The sequence below is a fragment of the Caretta caretta genome, chromosome 19 (genome assembly GCF_965140235.1).
Source record: "Caretta caretta isolate rCarCar2 chromosome 19, rCarCar1.hap1, whole genome shotgun sequence".
Lineage (NCBI taxonomy): Eukaryota > Metazoa > Chordata > Testudines > Cheloniidae > Caretta > Caretta caretta.
Window position 1 is genome coordinate 4,145,483 of NC_134224.1, and position 23,649 is coordinate 4,169,131.

General features: G+C 55.6%; 1 protein-coding gene across 3 annotated transcripts in view; it reads left to right on the plus strand.

Annotated features, from left to right (window-relative positions):
- The window catches only part of DLGAP3 (DLG associated protein 3), a 145,963-nt gene that overhangs the window by 93,353 nt on the left and 28,961 nt on the right, over nucleotides 1–23,649 (plus strand). For all 3 annotated transcript variants that reach the window (XR_012665517.1, XR_012665518.1, XM_048825797.2), the window contains exon 2: nucleotides 16,797–17,868. Coding sequence is in view for 1 of the 3 variants with exons in the window: in XM_048825797.2 (XP_048681754.2) it covers nucleotides 16,855–17,868 (1,014 nt within the window). In the remaining 2 variants the exon portion in view is untranslated. The remainder of the gene's footprint in view (nucleotides 1–16,796; nucleotides 17,869–23,649) is intronic.

Consider the following 23,649-nt stretch of genomic DNA (forward strand, 5'->3'; position numbering starts at 1 on the left):
AACCCAGATGTCCTGGCTAGGCTGTGGTTAAACACTTTAATCAAAGGCGAATCGCAGCTGTGTTGCAATTTAAGGCCTCTCAAACTGGTTCAGATAAAATAACCTGGGGTCGGGTTTGAAACTGAACCCATGATGGCTGTCTGCTCGTGGGGGAATCCAGTCCTCTTTGGGCTGGACAGGGGTCTGCACCACACAACCACCCCTGGGCCCGGCACTAGCTGGGAGCCTTGGTAGAGGGGCCAAGGACTGAATGGGCTGTGGAAACAGAGCTGGGCAGGGCTGAGTCCCATTGCCGAGGCTTTGCGGGGAAGTTTGCACCTGTCCTGTCTCCAAAGAGAGGCGCTGAATTCCCCTAGCAGCCTGGACGGACTGACTGCAATAAACCTGCCTCTGCAGCAGCTTGGCCTTAGCCGCACCTGCATGCTTTGGTGCCTGCTGCATGCGTGGAATTATTAGCCACCTCATTTGAGGTGCTGCAGCCAATGCACAGCCAATGCAGCGAGGAGCCACGGGTCAGCAGCTGGGCTGTAGCTCTCGAGAGACAGCCCAGGAAGCTGTCTTTGTGCCTCGCAGCTGCTGAGCTGCTCCAGAGCTGGAGGGGCGTAAATCAGGGCAGTCTGGGAGACTGCTGTCATTTACCAGACTTCCCAGAGTGCTCCAGCCCCACCCCCTCGTCCTGGCATGCTCCTGCACTGAGGGCTGCACAGAAGGGGGAATAGGGCTACGTATGCTGACCCCAGCTTATGTGCCAAGGGAACCCTCCCAGGACCATTGCATCCATGACTGGAATCTAGCGCTCAGAAGACATGGCCTGGGAGGGGGATAAGGCCATTGTGTGTCTGCCCTGCACCTGGGATTGACAAATCATCTTGCGCTGTCCTTTCCCCCCAGTCAGACAACGGAGTATATTTCTATTCAAAGGGATGGACAGGCGTCTAGTGGTTAGAGCAGGAAACTGGGAGCCAGGACTCCTGGGTGCTTTTGCCAGCTCTGCCACTGACTCGGTGTCTGTCGCTGGGCCAGTCACACCGCCACCGGGTCTCCGTTTCTCCCATCTGTAGAAATGGGGGAAAATGATCCTGCTTGTCTCTGAAGTATGTTCTGCAGAGCCACCGGAGTTAGTCAGGGCCCCCCTCTGCTCCCAGAGCAGCCGCTTCTCCAGCCCTCCCGCTCAAAGGGCAATAAATCTATGGGAAGCTTCTGCAGGTGAAAGCTGGAAGCAGCTCGTCCCCATTACTCACCCAACTGCCCACTCTACACTTCCTGCCAACGGTAGTAACAGGACATGCAAAGAAGCCATCTATGGTTCTTCGGAGGCTGGGCCTTGCTGCCTCTTGCACTGGCTTCTCAGACCCCTGCTGCCCGTGTAATAAGGGTAAGCAGGTGTGATTGAACCTGGAGCCTCCAGCTCTTGAGTTAAAGGAGTCATGTCATTAGCTGGTAGCAGTAGCCGGTTGCTACCCTCCAATGGAACAGCTACTGTCAGGAGACACAGCACATGCTTTGCCAACACGTTACCCCAGTGCAGAGCTGTACATCCTTTTGCGCTGTTCCCCGGAGCTGATGCCTCTGCTGCTTTGATCTCCAACCCACATAGACTCTGTGGGGAAGCAGGAGCGTGGCAAGCAAGCACTGCTGAGACAAACCCTGATCCCAGCTGTAACCAGGGAGGGAATTTAGCCATGTACCAAACTTTCCAGAGTGTGAATCTGGGCTGGAAATTTGATTTTTCTGATAGTTCTGGGTGGATCTGAACTCCACCCTCAAAGGCGTCGGGAGCTCTGCCCCAGTGTCTGGCTCGTCCGGTCCCAGAGAGAGATGGTGTAAATGAAAAGCAGTGGAGGAAAACAAGTTAACCAAACTTTTCCGTGGGCTGTGATTCCAAGTCCATTATCCACTTGAAATCTGTGCTGTTGCTTCATTGCTTTGTTTCCCTCTCCTTGCCCCACTGCATCCCGTGGCAGATGCCCCATTGAACACCAGGCAGTCGCTGTCACAGCTCACGACGCTAGACAGAGCAATTTAGCCAAGTCACTCGTAAAGAACAGAATCCCCCTCTGCATAGCACCATAAGGTCTGTGGCCCCCCAGGGAAATTAAAGTTGTCCGCTCTTGGCATATGGGCCATATATTTGCCTGCCCAAGTCCCAGTGCCCTGTGGTTACGAATCCCAGTTTGCATTCTGCCTTACCCTCTCCAGTGGGGAAAGATGCAGCAGAAGCAAAAGTATGCAACTAACTTGGTGGTGGGGGAATTGCTGATGGGAGCTTCTCCTGGCATAAGATGCAATAAAGGCAAGAAGTGAGTTATTTGTAATGGTAATTACGCTTTTCCAGTTTATCCTAGCACATAATTGTGTGGGCGTCAGGTTCCCACTGGTGGTAATTACCCTGGTGCGAAATGGCACAATATTAAGACGTATTTTTTTCTTTCTTCTTCTTTATTGTTGTTGTAGTTTACGGTAACAAATTCCATTCTTATCAACAGCTGACAAGCCAAGATCCTGCTTTAGTAACCCCCATTTCCAGTCTGTTGGGGGGACCATTTACTGAGGAGTGAATTTCAGCCTGGTCCCCACTCCTCCTTTCCATTCTGCCTTGGGAATCTTCGTACTATCCTTCTGCAGCCTCTGCTTCCCCCCGCCCCCATCTGCTCTCCTTAGGTTTGAGATTTGGACCTTTTCCTCAGCTAGGAAGGTTAGAATCGCTTGACCAACCCAGCCCATTGCTTCTTCTAATCCACTCACCTGCCTCTGACAATGGCCAGACATTTACATCCTCCTATAACGTCGAGAGAAATGAGCATTAAGCAGGCCTAACCCAGCAGCCCTTCACCCCATACTCCTCCTGGGGCCAACCCTCCTCCCTTCTGCTTGATTCCCTTTCAGGTGGGCTGAGCAGGGTTGTAATTTGCCCACAACCCACTGCACTTTCCTGGAGGCTGTTGGCAAAGGCGTCGTCCTTGCTGTCTTCCACCCCTCTGGATTCATGGATTCTAAGGCAAGAAGGATCGCTGGGGTCATCCAGTCTGATCTGTGTAGCACAGGCCCGAGACCTGCCCTGAACTGATTCCTGCTTGAACCAGAGAATTTCTTTTAGAAAAACTTCCCATCTTGAGTTAGTAGGTGGCAGTGAGGGAGAGCCCACCCCAGCCCATGAGGAACTGTTCCACTGGCTATTTACCCTCACTGCACCGTATTTCCACTCTGAATTTGTCAAGCTTCAACTTCCAGCCGTTGGCTCTTGTTAGACCGTGGGCTCTTCAGGCTAGCAGACAATTATCAAATTGTTGTTCCCTGTGGTAGCTACTTATAACCTGTGATCAAGTCACCCCTTACTCTTACCTTTCCGTTAAATAGATTGAGCTCCTTGAGTCGATCACTCTCAGGCAGGTGTCTAATCCTTGAATCATTCTCCTGGCTCTTCTCTGAACCTGCTCCAGTTTATCAACATCCTTCCTGAGTGGTGGGCGCCAGAACTGGATGCAGGATTCCTGCCGCAGTCGAGATACAGAGGTAAAATAACCTCCCGACTCCTACTCAGTATTCCCCTGTTTATGAATCCCAGGATCGTGTTATTTGGCCACTGGCAACTCATGTTCAGCTGATTGTACTCCACGACCCCCACATCCTTTCAGAGTCATTGCTTCCCAGGATAGAGTCCCCCATCCTGTAGATTGGGCCTGCATTCTCTGACCCTAGGTGTACACATTTTACATTCAGCCACCACAAAATGCATATTGTTTGCTTGCGCCCAGCTTACCCAGCAGTCTGGGTCCGTGTGGCTGGCTTGTGTGTGGATGTCCTTCCCTCATGATCTCTGCGGAGGCAGCCCTTCTCACTACCTTTTCAAAACCTTTCAAGTGAACTGACCTAGATCTGCTCCGTGATGAGTTGGAGGACAAGGTTACAAGACCTGACAGCTGGAGTTGTGCTCACACCTAGTTCCCCCATGGCATGGCACGGGGAAACAAATGCAGATGCTGCCTGTCAAGCAAGTTCTCAGCTGGTGACCTGAGCGGGGGCCTCTTCAGAATCAAGAAAATGCCAATTGAGCATGTCAGCAGCACTTAGCCAGAGTGAGTCAGCGCGGTGTAAGGCACAGGTGAGAGGAGACCTAGTCTGCTCAGTGAACCATAGGCAGGCACTGGCAATGTTTCTGGGTTCCCGAGGGTGAAGCAATTGCTGGGACCTTTCTCCAACCTTTCGAGCTTCAGAAAATCTTGTTTAGCTTCCTCATTTCTTCCCCTTGCCTCTGGAACAAATCTGGTTAGCACTCAATAGCCAAGCCTCATAACAGCCCTCGTGTGGGTGCGGGTGGGGGGGGGGAAGAAACAAGGGGTCCCCCTCTTTTAGACATCACAAAACTAGGGTAGGTAAGTGATCTACCCAACAATGGGGGCTAGCGGCCGAGCTGGGATTAGAACCGACGCCCTCCTAGGTCATGGGCTGTGCTGCTCTGGAAATGCCACGTGCAGAATAATCAGGTGTCTGTGATGAGCTGACTTGTGGGGCCTCTCGGCCTGCATTGCATATGTGAAGGGGTTCAGAAAAGCACTTCAGTTTGCAGGGCTGATCCCAGACTCTTGAGGTTCCTTCCAGCCCTACATTTCTAGGACTCAGGTGAAGTACCCAACCCAAGTAGCCCAGGAGGGCTGGTTGTGTCACTGGGGTCCACTCCTCCCTTCTTTTTTTAGCTCTGCCCGCATGGATCTCCCAGGCACTCTCATATCATCCATCAAAGCTGCTCCTCTGTCCCAGAGAAGCTCAATGAGACATCCCCACGCCCCTGGCGGATTTGGATGCAGCTCTCCACGGCGCTCAGCTCAGGGCGGGTCTCTCCTTGGCTTATGCATCGCCACCGTCCTGCTTGGAGCTGGGTTTCTTATTCCCTGCTAGGCTGCACGAATGCAGCTGCTCTCCATCCCCACCAGTGGCAGGCTCCATGTGGCACCCGTGTCTGGGAGGGATGAGCGTGGTGTTGAGAGGCAGGGCTGGGCTTGACATGCCTGGCTCGGGAGCGGGTGCAGGAAAGCTTGTCACTGGAGGCCATGGCTGCGCTGCCGGGGGGGACCCGATCCTCACCTTACCAGCACCTGCGTGTGCTCCTCAGCGACTTCCCATGTGCAGGGCCAGGCTCTGCTCAAAACCCTAGTGACCCTCATCTCCCCCTTCCAGGAAGGTGCAGCACAGGGGGGCTGATTCTCTAGCTTCACCCTGGCACGGCCCCGCTGGCTCCGCTCCGGATACCCAGGCAGGCAAGCGGGAGGGAAACGGCCTGTTTTCTGGGCCCTGTGACTGTCCCTGAGCAGGGCCTGTCTGAAAACGGGGGTTGGATCAAAGTTTGTATCCAAACCCCAAACTCGCCCAATGTGCACACGCCGGGGCCCACCAGGCTCTGCTGGCATCGGACCCTGCCCGCTGCAGCTATGCCCCTTTTCCCATCCCCAGCAGGGCTCCAGCCTGAAAAGGGGCACAGTAAGGTAACCCAGCCAGTTCTGAAACAACCAGCTCACACTCAAATGCTCAAACATCCCCCCGTTGACCACTGAACACACCAGCCGTTTCCGCACTCCCTCGGAGGTGCGGGCGTCGGGGGTTAAAAAGGGATTCTGCCCCATGGGTGGGGGGTGCGGCCCTGGGGCCTTTGGCAGGGCTGTAAGGGGGCGAGTTCAGGGTCAACCCCCACGCTGCTCCAGTGAACCATGGGGTCCGGATCTGAGCTGGTTGGGGGTCGGAGGCAGCATTTCAAGCTGCGGGGCGAAGAGCAGGAGCCCGGAGTGGAATCCACACGGGAGCAGTACTGGCCTCCCACTGGGGACGCAGCCACCTGAGCTCCCTACCCCCTTCCACCGGTTTTCCGGGGGTGGTGCAAGGTGCAGGCGCCCATCTGCGCCCCCTGCCGCGACCTGGGGGGCTCAGAGCATGTCCCCGGCCGGTGGGAATTGGGGCATCTCGGGGCAGTGCATCAGGGCGCTCCGCTCCCAGCAATCCAGCTAAGGGCACTGGACAAAGGGACACACGGGAGACCCAGGGCGTGGGAGCTGGAAGCCTGGTGCATGAGATGCCAGGAGGGTGGGCCGGGAGCAGGGTTACATGGAGGGTGATTCTGGTCTCCCTCCCCAGGGAGTGGGTTCCCCTGGCTTTGCGCTGGAGCAAGGGAGATTCGATGGGGGGCTGGGGTGTATAGGGAGCTGCAAGGGGGCTTAGCCAGCTATAATCGGCCTTGCAAAGCCCCCCCAGCCTGCCTCATTTCTGGGGAAATGAAAGACCATGGCCATCAGGGTCAGGGCACTGAGGAATCGGCCCCATCCTGCCAAGCCCCTGCCTTTGGCCAGTCTGCTCTCCAGGCCTTTGTCCCCTCAAGTCCCAAAGCTGCCCCGTCCACTGGAGCAGTCGAACCCCATGGCCCCTTCCAATTGTGGCAGGGTTGGGGGGGACGGGGGGACCTCTCCTTCTGCAGTCCCCATGAGGGTGAAGGTGCAGGACCCCCCCCCGGCCCCCCCGCAGCCTGGATTCATTACAGGCTAGGGCGAATGTTCTTGCTCAGGGCTCCTCTTCCCAGCTGCCGGCAGCTCTTTACGAGAAAATTACAGAGCTGTCTCGCAAAGGCCAGGCCTTGCTTTGCTTCATTCAGCTAATTCCCCGGCATGAAAGCCCGCGCGGTGCATAATAACTGGGGCTCCTCTGCTATTTTGACTCCGATTTAAATATTGCAAACATGTCGGTAAGACAATTTGCTCGCTTCCTTTAGCGCTAGGAGATGATGCTTCTGCTCCCCCCTGCCTCGGCTACCTCCTGCCCCAGCCCCCCAGCTCAGCCAGGGCACTGCAGGAGATCACAATAAATCCGTGGCCTGATTCTTCAGTGGGCCTGAGGGGAGCACAGCTTTCTATTCTCAGTCATCATCCGGATTGCAAGAGCACCTAGGAAGCTCAGCTGTGGAGCAGGGCCCCACTGTGCAAGGCCCTGTACAAACACGGAACAGAATGACGGTGCCTTTGCTAAAAGCAGAGAGGAGCTCCCCTTCCTTGCTCTGGTTTGGAGGACCCCCTGCACCCCACCAGCTCTCCTCCTCCTCCGTGAGCGCTCCCTCTCCTGTCTCAATCGCCTTTTCACCTCCAAGTTGATCAGTGCCCTGAAGACCTAACCACTGCCCCTGTGCGGCACACATTGGCTATCTACTCTGCTCCAGACCCTGACCACTTGAACTCACAGAGAATCTCCATTAGTTGTCGGCAGTGCAGGGCTTATGATGCACGCGGGAACAGTTGTGATTCCATCCAGAAGAGGGCAGCAGTTTGTTTTAATGGAAACCTCATGTTTTGTGATAAACTTTGGCTATAGGAGTCTCCCCTGCTGACGGACCCTTAAATTCCAACATTTCCCACCCGAGTTCAGTACTCGGGAAAGGCGCTGGGTTGGCCGATTGATATTGTCCTCATTCTACAAGTCACCAAACTGGAGTGAGTCCGTGGCTTTCCTCGTACAGAGAAAGAACTAGAAGAACGCAGGTATCCTGGCTTCCAGTTTCCTGCTCTAACTACTAGGCTGGGATGCTTCACTGCCCCTCTTCCCTAACTGTGGACAGCGTCGTCGATCCGTACAGAAGGGACATAAGTGGTCCCAGAGGACAGCCCCAGCGATTGGAGGCTTCTTCCTGTTTACAGAACAGGCCCAGCCCCGGCCTGGAGGAGTGCGAGGAATTCCATCTCCAGAGCCCATCTGGTTCTTCTGGGCTAAAAGCCGAGGTGGAGGAGGTCAGACTGGGGCAGTCAGGAAACCATGGCCCCAGAGCCCTGCTCTCCTGGTGGCCTTTGGACGCCGTGGCTCATGTTTCCGCTGAGTGGGCTGTTCAACATGCAGCTCTGAAGCTTGCGCCGCTGGGGAAGGGGCTCCGGTGCTCGGAGCAGAGTCCCCATCTGGAAGCTGCGTTGGAGGCCCTTATTCCAGGGGTTGCATCCGGGAGTCCCTCTGAGCCCCATCCAGGCAGGAGCCGTTCATTCTCTGGGTGTGTCTTCCCGGCAGTGGGGAGTGGGCATTCCAGGGGGGCGGGCTGGGAGGCTTAGACGTCCCCTCTGAGGGTCTCAAGGCAGCAGCAGTGAAATCCATCCTGTGCTCTCCTGTCGGCTAGCCACTCGGCTCAGCTGTCCCTAATGAAGACACCACGCCCTCCCCTGCCTAGCCCAGGGACCCTCGTGCCCCTCAACACTCACTACGGATCTCCAGATGGGAGAACTTGGATTTTCATCTCAGTCTTTTTCCCCATTGGTTTTTAGCCTGGGTTCAGAGACACTGGAGTCCCCTGGGCTGGGATAACCATATGCCATAGCCAGCTGGACTACTGGTCCTTCATCCTGCCTTTGGCTGATTCCTTTGAGGTGGGCACAGTCCTCTGTGCTGTGGTGGGTTCCTTCCTGACCCTTGCAGGGATCAGCCTATGCCCTGGAGCATGAGATTTCACTGCCCCTATTGGCCACCTATAATTGCTGGTGCTGTTAAGAAGTTAGAGAACCCAGCCCATAGACCACGCTATGGAATCTCCTCTGGGTTTTTTGCTTTGAACTGGAGATAGAGCTGAGCCTCGAAATCTGGACCCAAATGTCCTAGGAGTCTGGGGAATGAACCACAGCTCCATGCAAACCATGCTAGTTAGTGAGGATCTTTGGAGGCCCCATTGTGCTAGGTGCTGTACAGAAGCACGACGGGAGACAAACCCTGCCCTGAACCAGGTTACCCAGCAGGTCACTGGCAGTCTCTCCGGAGCCCTAACCGCACTGCGTCCCTGCGGGCTGAGCTAATGGAGTAACTGCTGTGTCTCTGAGTAGCCGGCTCCTGCCATTGCTGGGAGCTGCTGCTAAGGGAGACATGGATCACATGCACTAAGCCGCTGTATTACACTTGCACCCAGGCGATCGGGGCCAGCTGCTGCATCTGAGGGCAGATCTGAGCTCCCCCCAGATCTGGGGGCGGTTCTGGGCCGGAGCCTCTCCTGTAAACGTAGCCGAGCAGGGCAGCCGCGTCGGCATGCGGCTCGAAGCCTTGCTGCATAGCGCTCTGCTTCTCACGGCATGCTCCTTCCCCGCGGTACGGTGCGCCCTTGCTGCTCGCTCACGCCGGGTGGGGGGTGTTGGAAGCAGCAGCCGTTTTAATAAATAAAGAACGAGGATTCATTAAGGCAAGAGGATGGGCCTGATCCTCCTCTCGCTTTACACGACGCTCACGTCTGTGGGAGTCCTCCGGGCCCGATCCTCCTCTCGGAACCCCTGGCGACCTCCGTGGGGCAACTTGGGAATGGATGTGCCAGGAGGCCTGCCATGTGACATCTCCCTGGGAGGACAGCTGCCTTTTCTTTTAACAGGCTGCAGCTAGGGAGCTTCAGATGGAGCAGTTAGGGAGCCTCAATAGTGCAGGAGTCAGACTGGGAGGGAGGGAAGTGGGACCCGAGTGATCCAGTCGTGAGGATGGCGGAAAGGCGAGTGGAAAAGCTTATTAGAGGAGCTGTGTTCCAAGGCGGTTTCATTCTCAGCCCCCTGTGCTTCTTGTGGTCCTGTCCCTCTGGAGGCCTGTTCCATCACCCTCTGTCATCAAGAGACCTCACTCCTAGGGGCCAGGAGTCAGAGAGATCCCAGGGGAGCCTGGAGCCATGAGCGTCCCTCTCCTGGCATTGCACCCGCAGCCCTCCCGTTGTTCTGCCAGCCCCCCTCGTGGCAAGTGGAAGTTTCTCCCAGAGCCCGAAGGCGGAGCTGAGTCCCTGTAGTGAATCCCTGGCCTGAGAAGTCGTGTGAACTGGGGAGTCGTTCAAAGAGAAAATTCAGCACTTGGGAAAGTGAGAGAAGTAGCTTTGGCTAGAGCTTGGCATAGCCTGGGCACATGGGCACACAGCTCTGCCAAGGCACCTCGCTCCTGATCTGCAGCCCTCCCTGCAAACCCAGCCCGGGGCCGCCTAGGTACAGCTCTGCCGATGCACCTCAGTCCCACCCCGTGTTGGGCCAGCCCCTCAGCGGGTGTAAATAGCAGTGGAGGTAGTGGACCTGGGCCGATTTGCATCAGCTGAGAATTCCTCCTCCTGGATTTTGCCTGAAGATTAGGAATCAATTTTCTGATCCCATTTGCCCACTCCTAGTGTCAAGCCATGCTTGGCTCAGAACCACAGTGTGGCTCTGTGATGAAGTGGGACTGTTCTTAATGTTTCTTCTGAATACTGTAGGGGTGCCTCGGTTTCCCCTGTGCATTTCTTAAGTCTCTAGGGGGTGGGATAAGGGGGTGTAATTGTTGCAGAGCAAAGGGTCAGTGTACATAAATGGCCGACACTGTGTCTCCTGGCAACTGATGGCCTGGGCCCTTCCCCCCTGCAAGGTGAGAGCTAAAGGGTTGGAGAACAAAGGAATCCGGTGACTTCCTGGCCCGGGAAAGGGACTAAGCCCAGAGGAGGAGGGGGTGGAGAGTGAGTCAGTTGGGGGCTGGCTGGGGACGTGGAGTGAAGTGCAGATGTGGTTGTCTGGCTCACTGCCCCCCAAAATGGACCCGGCTGAGGGGTCCTGTTCTCTGTACCTACAAACTGTGTGTTAGACCATGTTCCTGTCATCTAATAAACCTCTGTTTTACTGGCTGGCTGAGAGTCATGTCTGACTGCGAAGTTGGGGGGCAGAACAATCTGGCTTCCCCAGGACCCCGCCTGTGCGGACCCACTGTGGGAAGCACACGGAGGGGCAGAGGATGCTGAATGCTCCAAGGTCAGACCCAGGAAGGTGGAAGCTGTGTGAGCTTCTTGCCCTGCAGACAGTCTGCTCCCAGAGAGGAGACTTCACCAGAGTCCTGACTGGCTCCATAGGGAGCAGTTCCAGAGCATCGCCCGGGGACTTCGTGACAGGCTCTGAATCTCTGTAAACTGCAGTGTGAACGGGCTCCTCCCTTCATGTTACGCCCTTGATCTGCATCAGACTCAACTCCCACCACAAGTTACCGCGAATGAGATCTAAGCGGCTGAGGAAGGTGGCTGCAGCTAACAAGGGAAGACGCCGGCTTCCAATCCTCCCCCTCGCTCTCTAGGAAAACCACCTCTTTTGCAATTACCTTTGTCTCAAGTACAGTCTACCTTTCCTAACGTATGATTTGAAGACAGGTTGCCCTAGGCGCCCTCGCTAAATATGCTAACAAGAGCGCTAATGACGCCTGTTAATTAGCCAAGCTACGCTGGAGAATAAGTAATTTCCTCATTTATAGTCATAACAAAGCCAGCCCTCTGACGGGTTCTAATGAGGTAAAAAATACACACGCAATCCCCCATGCAGACCCCATCGTGCGTTCTCAGTGTCTGGGATGCAGACTGTTGCCGCGTGATCGAAGGAGACCACGTGAATCTCACGCTCTCCAGTGCAGAGCTGCTCTCTCAGCACCTTCAAGGGGAGAAGCTGGACCCAAAACAGTGGGGCTGGCAGATATTCTGGGTTCACCTCACTCACCCATCATTGCTGCTTAGTTTTTAAACGCCTCCTTCTGCATTTTCCTTGTTGTTAGCTGTTTTAAGCGTCTTCCCTGTGCTGTCTCCCGGCAGCTCCAGTTCGTAGAGGTATAGATTTTCAAGCCAGAAGGGATCGTTATGAGCACTTAGGCTGACCTCCTCTATGACCCAAGTCATGGACCCTCACCCAGTAATTCCTGCATCGAGTCTGCAGCATTGGTGGAGCTAGAGCATATCGCTGGATTTAAAGACTTCAAGTGACGGAGGCTCCACCGCATCCCTCAGGAAGTTGGCCCAATGGCTAATTAGCCCTCACCGTTAGAAAACTCGGTCTTATTTCTCTGGCTTCTGCTTTTGGCCACTGGGTCTCATTCTGACTTTTGCTGCTAAATTAAAGAGCCAGCAGCTATCCGAGATCTAGGAACTTGTAGACTGTGATCAAGTCACCTCTTAACCCTTCTCTTGGACATGCTAAAGAGATGGCGCTTCTCACGTCTCTCGCAGGGAGGCAGGGTTTCTCTTAGCTCTTTTCTGAACTCTCTCTGATTTGTCAGTATCCTTTCAGAAGCGTGAATGTCTGGCCTCTGAGCCAGCCGAGCTGGTGATGGTCCCAGGGTCCGGGTTTCAACCTTGGATGCCCCGAGACCTCTTTGGCTCCTCAGCTCAGCAACTAGGCTCATAGGCGGAGCTGGTCCCCTTTGGAATTAATGGCTTTTAAAATCTCACTCCGAAGCTCTTCATATTAACAAGTCAGCTGAGTGGCCAGGTGTACTGGTCAGACGGGGCCTGTCCTGCTTGCTCCCTGTAGCTTCCAGTCTCTGGGTAGCTGCTGTTAGGACAGGGAGCGGATCGAGCCGATAGAGAGCGGGACTTTGCAGGATTGAAGGGTATTGGCAGAGCTGTATGGGGAGGCCAAGGCTGGAATAGCAAGAGGAGTTGCAGGTCAGGTGAAGGGGCATTGGCAGAGAGTGTGTGGGAGAGTGTGTGGGAGTCCATGGCTAAAACAGCAGGGGCTGAAGTGGGTCAGGAGGGAGGGGCATTGGCACAGCTGTGTGTGGGGAGCGCGGGACTGGAACAACAGGTGGGGTTGTGGGTCAGTGCTGAAGGCCATCAGCAGACCTGGGTATGGGGCACTTTGCATTTGACTTTTATAGCCACGCAAAACAGCTGAGTCAAGACACTTCCGGCAGCTTTCAAAAGCCATTGTAAAAAAAATGTTCTTGTGGCATCTGAATGGATTCGTCCAACTCGTGCTTTATGGCGCTCCTAGCTGTCGAGTGGCGTATCCGTAAGCTATTGCCACTGCAGTCCAGCTGTCAGCCCATTCCGGGGGAGGCTGGTGTCCGTCTGTCTGTTTGTCTGCCGAGAAGATGTGTTGCCATGTGGCTTTTCTTCCCCTTTAATATGGGTGGCTTAATATTTATTAATAATAATAATTATTATTATTAATTATTATGATTTGTGTTCTGTAGGCTTCCACACGAACCAAACCCTGAAAGATCTGCTAGGGGAATAAGGTGACCTTGTTTCTTCTGGAGATGGTGCTTTTATTTTTTCATGAGCTGCTCGAACTAATCATTAAAAAAGGGTGAAGGGGAGAAAAGAAGCAATGAGGTTGACAAGATTTACTAAGCCAGTTCCCCTCCCTCAGTTGCTACTGGGAAATATTTCAGGGTGAGGAAAAATACCCCTCCCCATGGGTGAAATTCACAAGACCCATGAGCGCAGAGAGATGATGTGACTTGTCCAAGGAGCCTGTAGCAGAGCTGAGGACTGAAGCCCAGTTCAGGGACTGAGCCATAAGACCATATTTCCTCACTGTTTTCCTGCTTTGGGAAATTTCTGCCTTCCCTTCTACTTTGCTGGCAGTACCTAGCCCCACTACTCGATCTTGCACCGTGCTTCCCTTCTGATCTGGTTCAGTAACTACTGGCTGAGTGGTTTCAGGCTGGGTTGGTGTTTGGATAGGAGGCCTCCAAGCCCTGCTGGATCAGCAGGATCTGTTTGAGCACAGAGCCCTAGTTTGGTATAAGAGGGGAATGGGATGCAAAAGCAAACTCTCCCTGCTTGTGGTCATTAAAGAGCCCATGCAGTGATAGGGTTAACGTAATCTTATGCCTTGCCCAGATTCCAATGGGGGTAATTGCATTCTGCTTCCTTAAATGCCCCTTGTAAGGGGTATTCTCCACCTCTACTCCTAATGATACTTAGCATATAGAGCACTGTGTACTTCAAAGCATTAGACCTCCATTAACTCCTGTGAAGGAGCATCACTGTTCTCAAGATGAGATGGGGAAAACTGAGGCAGAAACGTGGTGAGTCTTGCCCAAGTCCAGCATTAGAACAGAGGGCCTGTGGATTTCTATCCCTCCAGACCACACTGGCTCTCAAGAAACTGCACATGCCTAAACTCCTGTGTACTATAGGGAGGCAGTATTGCCTAGTGACTAGAGTGTGCCTTGGCATTCAGGCCTGAGTTCTATCCCTGTCTCTGCCACTTGCCTGCTGGGTCACTTTGCATAAATTACTCCCCCCTCCCCTATGCCTCAGTTTCCTCATTTGTACAATGGGGATCATGATACTTTGGGGATCAACTGCTTTGAGATCTATTGATGAAAATTGCTATATGAAAGCTGGGTATTATTATTATTAAGCAGATGCCGTGACCTGTTTAACAAACTGATGTGAGTGATTTGAAAAGTGCTTTGGGATCCTTCAGGTCGAGAGGCAGGGTATAAAGATACAGACACACAACACCTTTCATCCCAAACGCTTTACAAGGTATCCCTACGGGTCCTGCCTTTCACCCCATGGAAATGCAGCCACCTCTAGGATGGAGCGTGGCAGCTGTTTAACAGCACTCTGCAACATTACTCATCGGTTTAGGACAGGAAGTGAAGAAAGATCCCAAATCCACTTGGAACTGCAAGGAGAATGGCAGGAGTTAGACTATAGTGATTCAGTTTGGCCAGGACATTGGGGTCAACGCCCTCTGCTGCTGGGAAAAGTGCCCTGGGATCCTTAGTGGCAACAAGGGGTCAAGAGCTTGGTTTTACATCTCAGCCAAAACCCAACCCGAATGAAAGAGTTACCCAGAGCACCGCGACGTCTTCCAGGGGTGCTACTGCAGGAGTGCAGTGGTTTGGGCAGTATGCTGGACTATTATTGTTAGCAGGACTGCTGGGGCATTGGACTCAATATGGATTCAAGAGGGTACAGCGTCCCCTAGTGACTCATCATCATGCCCTATAACACCATGGCTTTTCCATCAGGGTCTCCCAGACACGTAGTGGTCTGGCCCACCCCGGGTAAGCGTGGGAGAGATGGAAACATCACAGCTTAAAGCCGCATCGCTGTAGGCTGCATAGATTGCTATTAGGACTCCCATTGCTTCTGCGCGTTCTCATTGGTAACCACTGGGTGTGGCATGGAACAGCTGTTCCCTGCAGCCGTGTCTGAGAACTGGACGCAATGCTGGGGTAACAGCTTTGAGTCAGGTGAGCACGTTGCCTCGCCCCAGCCCGTGCCGACTCATGCCCGTCCCTCACCCATGTCTAAGGAAATAATAATAATAAAAGAAATGTGAGAGAAATGCCAGGGCCTCCTCAATCCCCGGGAGACTGTTCAGTTCATGGCTCAGAGCCCATGAGACAGCCTGTTAGAGGAGCCAGGTCGTTTGGTTTGAGCCTTGTGTTGAATAAAAAGCCCTGGGTACAGTTTAACTTTCTTTGCTCAGTTTCTTTCTTCTTGTTGTTCGCCTGCTTTGAATGGGGAACTGCAGGCACTTTGATAAATGGACTGATAGGTTCCTGAGGTTTCAAGGTAGCTTCTATAAATACCTCTGTAACCTCCACTGGAACACGGCAGAAGTGCCATTTGGACGGCTTGATTGAAGATCTGCGGGTAGAATGAGGATGGATTGAGATTTCATATCACAGTGGGCCCTCTCTCTCTGACTCCTTATTTCAGCACATTATATGCCACGTGAGTAGAGCTGGTTGGAAAAATGCAGAACCATTTTCCACCAGCCTGTGCAGTTGTGATTACATCAAAACGCTTAGGATTAACATTTCATCTCGGAGGAAAACCAGGGAGGGGGGGAGGGTGTGTGTGTGTAAAATGTTCTGACAATGTTGAAATGTCCCGTTTTGACATGTTGAACTGAAATCATTAGATTTTTCATTTTGGAATGACTTTTCATTTTGATCGTTTTTTATTCTGTGTTCTAGTATGTATTATAGTAGAACACTGACCACAATCACAATGAAATGTTTCAATTGATCCAAAACGCATTTGTTTTTTAAAAACAATTTCTTTTGTGGAGACCTTTGAAATTTTTGGGGTTTGTTCTGATTGGGAGTGAAGCTAGATTTTGAAATCTCAAAATCCTTTCGATTATAAGAACTGGCATACTGGGTCAGACTTACTCCATCTAGACAAGTATCCTGTCTTCCAGTGCTTCAGTGGGAATGAACAGAACAGGACAATTTATTGAGTGATCCATCCCGCTGTTGTCCCGTCCCAGCTTCTAGCAGTCAGAGGCATAGGGACACCCAGGGTTGTGTCTCTATCTTGACCTATCCTCTGTGAATTTATCTAATTCTTCTTTGAGCCTGGTTAGACTTTTGGCCTCCACAACATCACCTGGCAAGGAGTTCCACAGGTTGACTGTGCGTTGTGTGAAGAAATACTTCCTTTTGTTTGTTTTCAACCTGCTGCCTGTTAATTTCATTGGGTGACCTCTGGTTCGTGTGTTACGGGAAGGGGTAAATAGCTCTTTTTCTCCACACCATTCCTGATTTTATAGGCCTCTCTCATATCCCCCTCGGTCGTCCCTTTCAAGCTGAGCAGTCCCTGTCTTTTTAATCTCTCCTCATATCGAAGCTGTTCCATCCCTTCTCTGCACCTTTTCCAATTCTAATATCTCTTTTCTGTGTGAAATGGAACGTCTGTCCTGTGCTGGCTCTGCACGGGAGCACAACTTTGGGCTGGGCTCACAGACCTGCCTTACTTGGAGGTCACTTTTCAGCACCCATAACTTCGCTGTCCTTTCAGATGTGACTGGCGGGTGCGGTTGGGTTTTTAGACTCGGTGGGCCAGGCCTTTGGCTGGTGTAGCTGGGTGCAGCTCCATCAAAGTCAGAGGAGCCGTGCTGACTTACACCAGCTGACGGGCGGGCTCATACATTCTGCCCACATAGAAAGGTGGGTACAGAGACGCCACCGACCCTTCTCCACATGGGCAGGTTGAAGGTGGAAAGAGACGCGGGGCTCGGAAACCTGCCCAGGTGCCAGAGGGATGGGAGATGGCTAATGTGTCTGTCCTGTCTCCGCAGGGGACCCCGCAGGGATCATCCGGCAGAATGAGGACGTTCCACGCAAGGTTCTGACACCATGAAGGGCTACCATGGGGAGCGCAGCCAATCACAGAGCTCCACAGGGCGCCCGTGTCCCTGCATCCCAGAGGACTGTGACCAGCCCCTGGACTACATCCGCCGCGGCCAGGAATCCAGGCAGTCGTACCTCTTCAGCCCCAGTGAGCCTTGTTCTTTGGATCACCGCTACTGCCCCTCTCGGAGCCCGGGGGTCCCCGCCGAGTGCCCAGCCGGGCCCATGAGCCTGACCGAGCCGCTCTCTGCCAGCAGCAGCAGCACCTTCCCCAGGATGCACCACACCCAGCAGCAGTATGACTCCTGCGACGAGTGCATGGCGGCCACCCACCCCTCCAGCAAGATCAACCGCCTGCCCCCCACCCTGCTGGACCAGTTTGAGAAGCAGCTGCCGCTGCACCACGACGGCTTCCACACGCTCCAGTACCAGCGGGCCGGCACCACGGAGCAGCGCAGCGAGAGCCCCAGCCGCATTCGCCACCTGGTCCACTCCGTCCAGAAGCTCTTCGCCAAGTCCCACTCCCTGGAGGCCCCGGCCAAGCGGGAGTACAACGGCACCAAGATGGAGGGCCGGGGGGATGGGTACCACCAGCACCACCAGCACCACCAGTCCCGGCACGGCAAGCGGAGCAAGAGCAAAGACCGCAAGCTGGACTCCCGGCACCGGCCCAAGATGATGGGTTGGTGGAGCTCTGACGACAACCTGGACAGCGACAGCAGCTACCTGGTGTCCGGCCGGCACGCCATGGACCAGGGCACCCAGTACTGCGTGGATGCTCCCGAAAGTGCCTTCAGAGACTTGACCTTGAAGAGTCTAAAGAGCGGGGGGGAGGGCAAGTGCCTGGCCTGCGCCGGCATGTCCATGTCGCTGGATGGCCAGACACTGAAGAGGAGCGCCTGGCACACGATGACAGTCAGCCAAGCCCGGGAGGCATATCCCAGCTCGGGAGGCAGCCAGGAGAAAGCCTTGGTACTGCAGGAGGCAAAAGCCAAAGACAGAGGCTACCATTACCTTCAGGTGAGGTGTGCGCTGGGGGGAGGGCTGGGTTGGTTGGCGGGGCGGGGCGGGGCGGGGCGGGAGGGCGGTCAAGTCTGCAGGAGTCGATTGCTGGTTCCCATCCAGCCTGGTTGCAGTGTCTGGAAGTCACTCTGCACTAGCGCAGAGGGCGGTCATCATCAGCGCTGCGTCTCCCAGCCCTGCAGAGAGCTAGCCAGATGCAGCGCTGAGAGCAGGTGTCCCTTCTACACTAGGGCTTGCAGCAATGGGAACGCCTGGTAAAAACACCCCAGCGCAGACAAGTCTCTGGATGCTCCTTGACCTTTGTCAGGGGCCTTCCCTGCTCTGCCGAGCCAACCCATGGGCTCTTCTTTTTGGGCTGGAGTTCTGGGGATGAACTTCTTACGAATCCAGTTCCTTTGGCCTGGATGCCCCGCCGCACACGTCTCTCCCCTCCGCGCAAACGACCCCCCATGCACACAGGCAGCTTTCAGCAATGGTGAATTGCAACCTCCGCTATGAGCCTGCAGCCGTGTGCTGGGCTGGGCTGCCGGCCAGGCAGGTTGCTGTGGCCCTAACCCAGGAGTTGTCTCTGAAGCGCCGTGCGCTGTTGCACAGAAGCACGATGCCCCCGGGCTGTGGTCAGTGGCTGCTGTGCCAGCCTGTGATGGGATGCCCAGGGGCAAGCTCCCTGCCCTGCATTGTGAAAGCAGGGGAGCTGTGTGGTGGGGCGTGTGGACAGCGCTGGACTCACTGCGCTAGGCTGCGGTGAACTGTGGAAAGCTGGAGAAAGCTGGAGGTGACACCCAGGACTCAGGGCTCCCGGAGCTGCAGGTCCAGTGGGCTGCTGCCACCTATGGGCTAGAGTCCGTGGTAGCACGTAAAGCCCGGGAGTGAACGGGGCAGGAGGCCGGGATGGGATGCAGAGAAGCTTGGGGTTGTGGGTCCAAACGGGATGGTCCTGGCCTCCAGCTCCCTCCTGGGCTGAAACAAGGAAGCCCCAGCTGAGGGTCACCCGCTTCCCAGTGACATAACCGGTGAGACTGGAACCAGGTCCTGAGCCAAACTCCGAACAATGGCCTGAACTATCTGCCCCCCATCCCTATGCAGGGCTGGACCCAACCCCACTCCCACTGCCTTCCACACCCCCATAGCCCACTCTTGCCAACCCCCTGCCCCACACACACCCAGTGCCCCACACTTTGGAAGACTTTGCTCTGGGTGCCAATCCCGCCGCTCAGTCTTGGTTTTGGTGTGGCCCCACCTACAGCCATGTGGGCAGCGGGCAGTCTCTTTCCTGCCTGCTCTCCAGAATCCAACCCCCCCTCCCACCCTGCTTTGACCCACTTGGCTGGGGCTTTGGTTTGCCAAGGGGTGGGGGTGGAGTGCTTCTGTCAGGGAAAGGACCACACCCAGCCAGTGCCAGCCTTCTCTGCTTCTCCTCCCCCAGCCTCAGGGCCTGCAGGGCTATCAGTGGTGGGGTGATGCCTCCCCCACATTTCCTCTGCATTGGGCCTGTGGATTGTTCCACACGTGACCATGTGGTGCAAAGGGCAAACAGTCTGGACCTGGCACTGACTTAGGGTCATCAGTCTTGGCTCCTCCCAGTTTCAGTGGGGGGATCTCCCTGTTCTAGACCGTAGGGTATTTAAGGGGCCTGAGATGACTGGGTCCCTCCAGGTATCATGGGGTGATGAGATTAGTGTGAGGGCACTGCAAGGTGATACCATGTGCAAATCCTGGCATTGTTTCATCCCAGGATGCCAGGGCACCATGCGAATCCTCACACCTGGTATGCTTTGGTAGGTGGTGCTGGACCCTGGGAAACTGAGGCACAGAGCGGAAAAGGGACTTTTCCAAGGTCACTCAGAGAGATCTGAGGAAGAGCTGTGTGTAGCTCAAAAGCTTCTCTCTCTCACCCACAGAAGCTGGTCCAAGGAAAGACATTACCTCACCCACCTTGTCTCTCTCATATCTGTGACCAACCCGGCTACAACAGTACGGCCTACAGAGAGCCAGCGGCAGGAATAGAACCCAGGAGTCCTGACTCCTGTTCTCCTGGTCTGAAGACCAGGCTTCACTGCTTCCCCTGCAAAGCACGCGTTTGTCCAGCGCCGTTCCCCGGTGAAATGGGTCTGACTTTGGGAAGGTCACTGCCAAGCAGGCATGTGCCACCACCGCTCCCGTGGCTTATCACACTTCCAGGGGTGTCTTGCCTGCCTCTCCTGCTAACCGCAAGCGCAGCTCGCTTCTGTCCCCCGCTCCCCTGCTGAATTATTATTATTTATTGATCTGGACTGGGCCTGTGGTGAGCTCCAGAGCACTTAGCAGATTCCCAGCCTCTTGCCAGTCTGGCGTCCGTGTCCCCGGCTCCCTCCCGGGCTGTCCCTGCAGCTACAGTTCTCGGGGTAGCAGGTGGCTGGGGGAGGTGGGGGGTGGGCTTGTGCTTCAGGGCTTGAGCTGGGGTCAGAAAATGGGAGTTCAACTCCCTCCTCTGCCCTAGGCATCCAGTGTGACCGTGGTCATGTCGCTTAGCCTCTCTGTGCCTCAGTTCCCCTGGTGTGAAAGGGGGGTGATACTGCCTCCACTTTCCCACCCCTGGTCTATTCAGATTGTAGGGCAGGGACTATCTCTCTCTATGGGTCTGTACAGCACCTGGCACGCTGGGGCCCTGAGCTTGGTTGCAGCCTCTAAGTACAAAATTGAACACCCTACCCCGCCCCTTCCCTGAGGCCCCGCCCCATGCTCAGTACATTCCCCCTCCGTTGGTGGCTCGCTCTCCCCCACCCTCACTCACTTTCACAGGGCTGGGGTAGGGGGTTGGGGTGTGGGAGGGAGTAAGGGCTCTAACTGGGGGTTCAGGCTCTGGTGTGGGTCCAGAAATGAGGGGTTCAGGATGCGGGAGGGGGCTCCGGCTGGGGGTGCGGACTCTGGGGTGGGGCTGGGGATGAGGGATATGGGGTGCAGGAGGGTGCTCTGGGTTTGTGGGGGCTCAGAGCTGGGGCAGGGGGTTGGGGCTCAGGCTTGGGGTGTGGGCTTACCTCGAGCTACTCCTGGTCAGCGGCACAGTGGGGGGGGCTAAGGCAGGCTGCCTGCCTGCCTGTCCTGGCACTGCGCTGCATATGCCCTGGAAGCAGCCAGCAGGTCCGGGTCCTAGGCAGGGGTGTGGGGGGCAGGAGGCTCCATGCGCTGCTCTTGCCTGCAGGCATCGCCCCCCCAGCTCCCATTGGCCGGTTCCCAGCCAATGGGAGTGCGGAGCTGATGCTCGGGGTGGGACAGCGCACGGAGCCCCATGGCTCCCCCGCCTAGGAGCCAGACCCGCTGGCCGCTTCCGGAGCGCAGTGCGGTGCCGGGACAGGTGGGGACTAGCCTGCCTTAGTGCTGCAGCACCGCTGACTGGACTTTTAACAGCCCAATTGGCGGTGCTGACCGGCGTCGCCAGGGTCCCTTTTCGACTGGGTGTTCCGGTCCAAAACCAGACACCTGGTCACCCTCCCTCTAAGCAGTACTGCCATACTGATAGCACATAGCAATCTCGCTGCCGTTGGAGTGTAGGGCAGGAAGCGAGGAATATGGCATCCCACTAACGCCAGCACTGGAGATTTTAGGAAGGTGAAAGGGGATTGCACGGGACGGCCCAGCACTAGGGGAAAAAGGGTGATGGGGCCGACCCTCAGTGACCACAAGTGGCCAGCGGCACAGTGCCCCCTAGTGCCGGGGGGCTCACAGAGACCAGGTGGGAGGCAGAGAGGGTGGGGACAGGGGATGATTGAATGAGCCGGCTGAGAAGGGCACAGAGGTTTTCTGCCCTTCTTCTTAGTGGTGGGATCAACGCTCATCTTCACCCACGCACCCTGACAGCTGGCCGGCGTTGGCTGCTTTTAATGAGCGCTCGCCTTTCCAAAGAAAGCTCCCCTCCTCCTAATATGTCTTCCCGAGAGCTTATCTCTGCCAAACCACCTCTCCCTCCGGCTCTGGCAGCTGGAGCGGGAGGTCCGGATCAGGTCGTGCTGCTTTCAAAGGATGCCTTTCCTATGGCTGGTTCAGAGAGTCACCCCCCCCGGCTTCCTTTAAATGTGAGTCTAGAACCAGGGCAGAGCAAGGGCAGATACAGCATGTGGATAGGCATGTGTCTGCCCACAGAAGGGCAGTCGGTCTGCATGTCTAGCTAGATATAGCTCTACGGGAGGGGGGCGGGGGCATAGATAGCTTGGTGATGAGCCAGGGCTAGCCCTTACCCCGCGTGTGTGACGGGTGGTGAGAGCTGGGCATGTAGCTCCATGGCTGTCTACCATCCCCTGGGACTGAGCTCCTCTCCTCTGGGTTTGGGTTGAGTGGGATGGGATCCAGGACCTGGCTTGGTTCCCAGCTTCCTGCTCCTCCTAGCCTGCCCCCTGTTTCCCTCTCCATGGTGGCAGAATCGGGTCCAGTGTGTTACAAATGTGCATAGGGTCCTGTCCCAGCTCCCTTACGGAAGCTCCGCTCTTCAGTGCTTCTGCCTCATGCTCCTCTGAGTGATCCCCCAGCCCGCCCCAGTTCCTGAGAGCTGCTCAGCGGCAAGGCACAGAGGGGCAGGGTGGAGCTGCTTGCTCTGCTCTGTGCTATGGGAGCCCCAAGACCAGGGTGATGGGCTGGCAACTCGGCGTTTGGGACCTTTCAGCGGCTACAAGGAGTTACTAGTGGCAGCTTGGTGACAGGGCCACGCCTCGTGCCATGTGTTTAAAAAGTTGAGATGGCTGGTCTGGTAAAGCCCTGGGAGGATTACAGGTTCAGTTCCTGCACATGGCCTTACGCTCCCGTGGACCTCCCCAGAGCAGGATCTGGGTGTGCACTTTTCAGCCCCTGCTAGGGGGAGGAGATGCTCAGCATTACGTCCCCTCCCCTAGTCGATTGTAGGAGGGGGGCATAGAGAAGGGGACTTGAGGACATCACCAGACGATGCCCTTGGGGATGGGAGTTAAATACTGAGGACAGAAGTTGAAGCCCTGGGTTTCCCAAGACCTGCTGATGGCGTGAAGGCTGATGGCATAGCGCCCCCTAGTGCCACGCTGGGGAGCTGGCTCCGTGCAGCGACAGAGGGAAGCCCCTCCTCTTGCTGAACCCCCAGCAACTCTTTCTGCATCTGCCTGAGTCTTCCCTGCAGCAGGGGCTCGGAGCAGCGCTATCAGTCGCTGGCTGGGTGCTGGGAATCACCCAGCCTGCTCTCCTGCTTCAGCCGGGACTCTAGCCGGCACCATCCACCCATGGGTTAACTCATGGGAGGGGTGGTGCTGGGGGTCGCTGTGCTTCTGGGAACAGGACTGGCTCTTTGATAGCAGCTCCCCTGTGGCTGGGAAAGGGCAAGCAGTGAGCTTTGTAGGCCCTTGAGGGTATGTCTATCCTGCACAGTGAGCCCGGGCTCTGACTCGGGTTTGAGCCACAGCCCCCCTTCCGTCCACACACAAATCAGTCTGACCTGGGTTAGCCAGCACTCGGGACCTGGGTCCTTGGATCCTGCTAGGGGGTGAGTCCGAGTCTGAGGCCCGCTGAGACTTGGTCCAACTGTCGTTTTGCAGTATGGATGCAGCTCAAGCCACAGCCGAGTCAGAAGGTCTGGGCAGTGCAGTATGGACACGTCAGCAGGTCTGAGACCCAGGTCCTGCAATTGTAAAACCAGGTTCACAATGCAATGTGGACGCTCCGAGTCCCCAGGCCGGGCCCCACAGACCCAGGTTCACAATGCAGTGTGGATGCTCCGAGTTCCCAGGCTGGGACCCACAGACCCAGGTTCACAATGCAGTGTGGACGCGCCGAGTCCCGAGG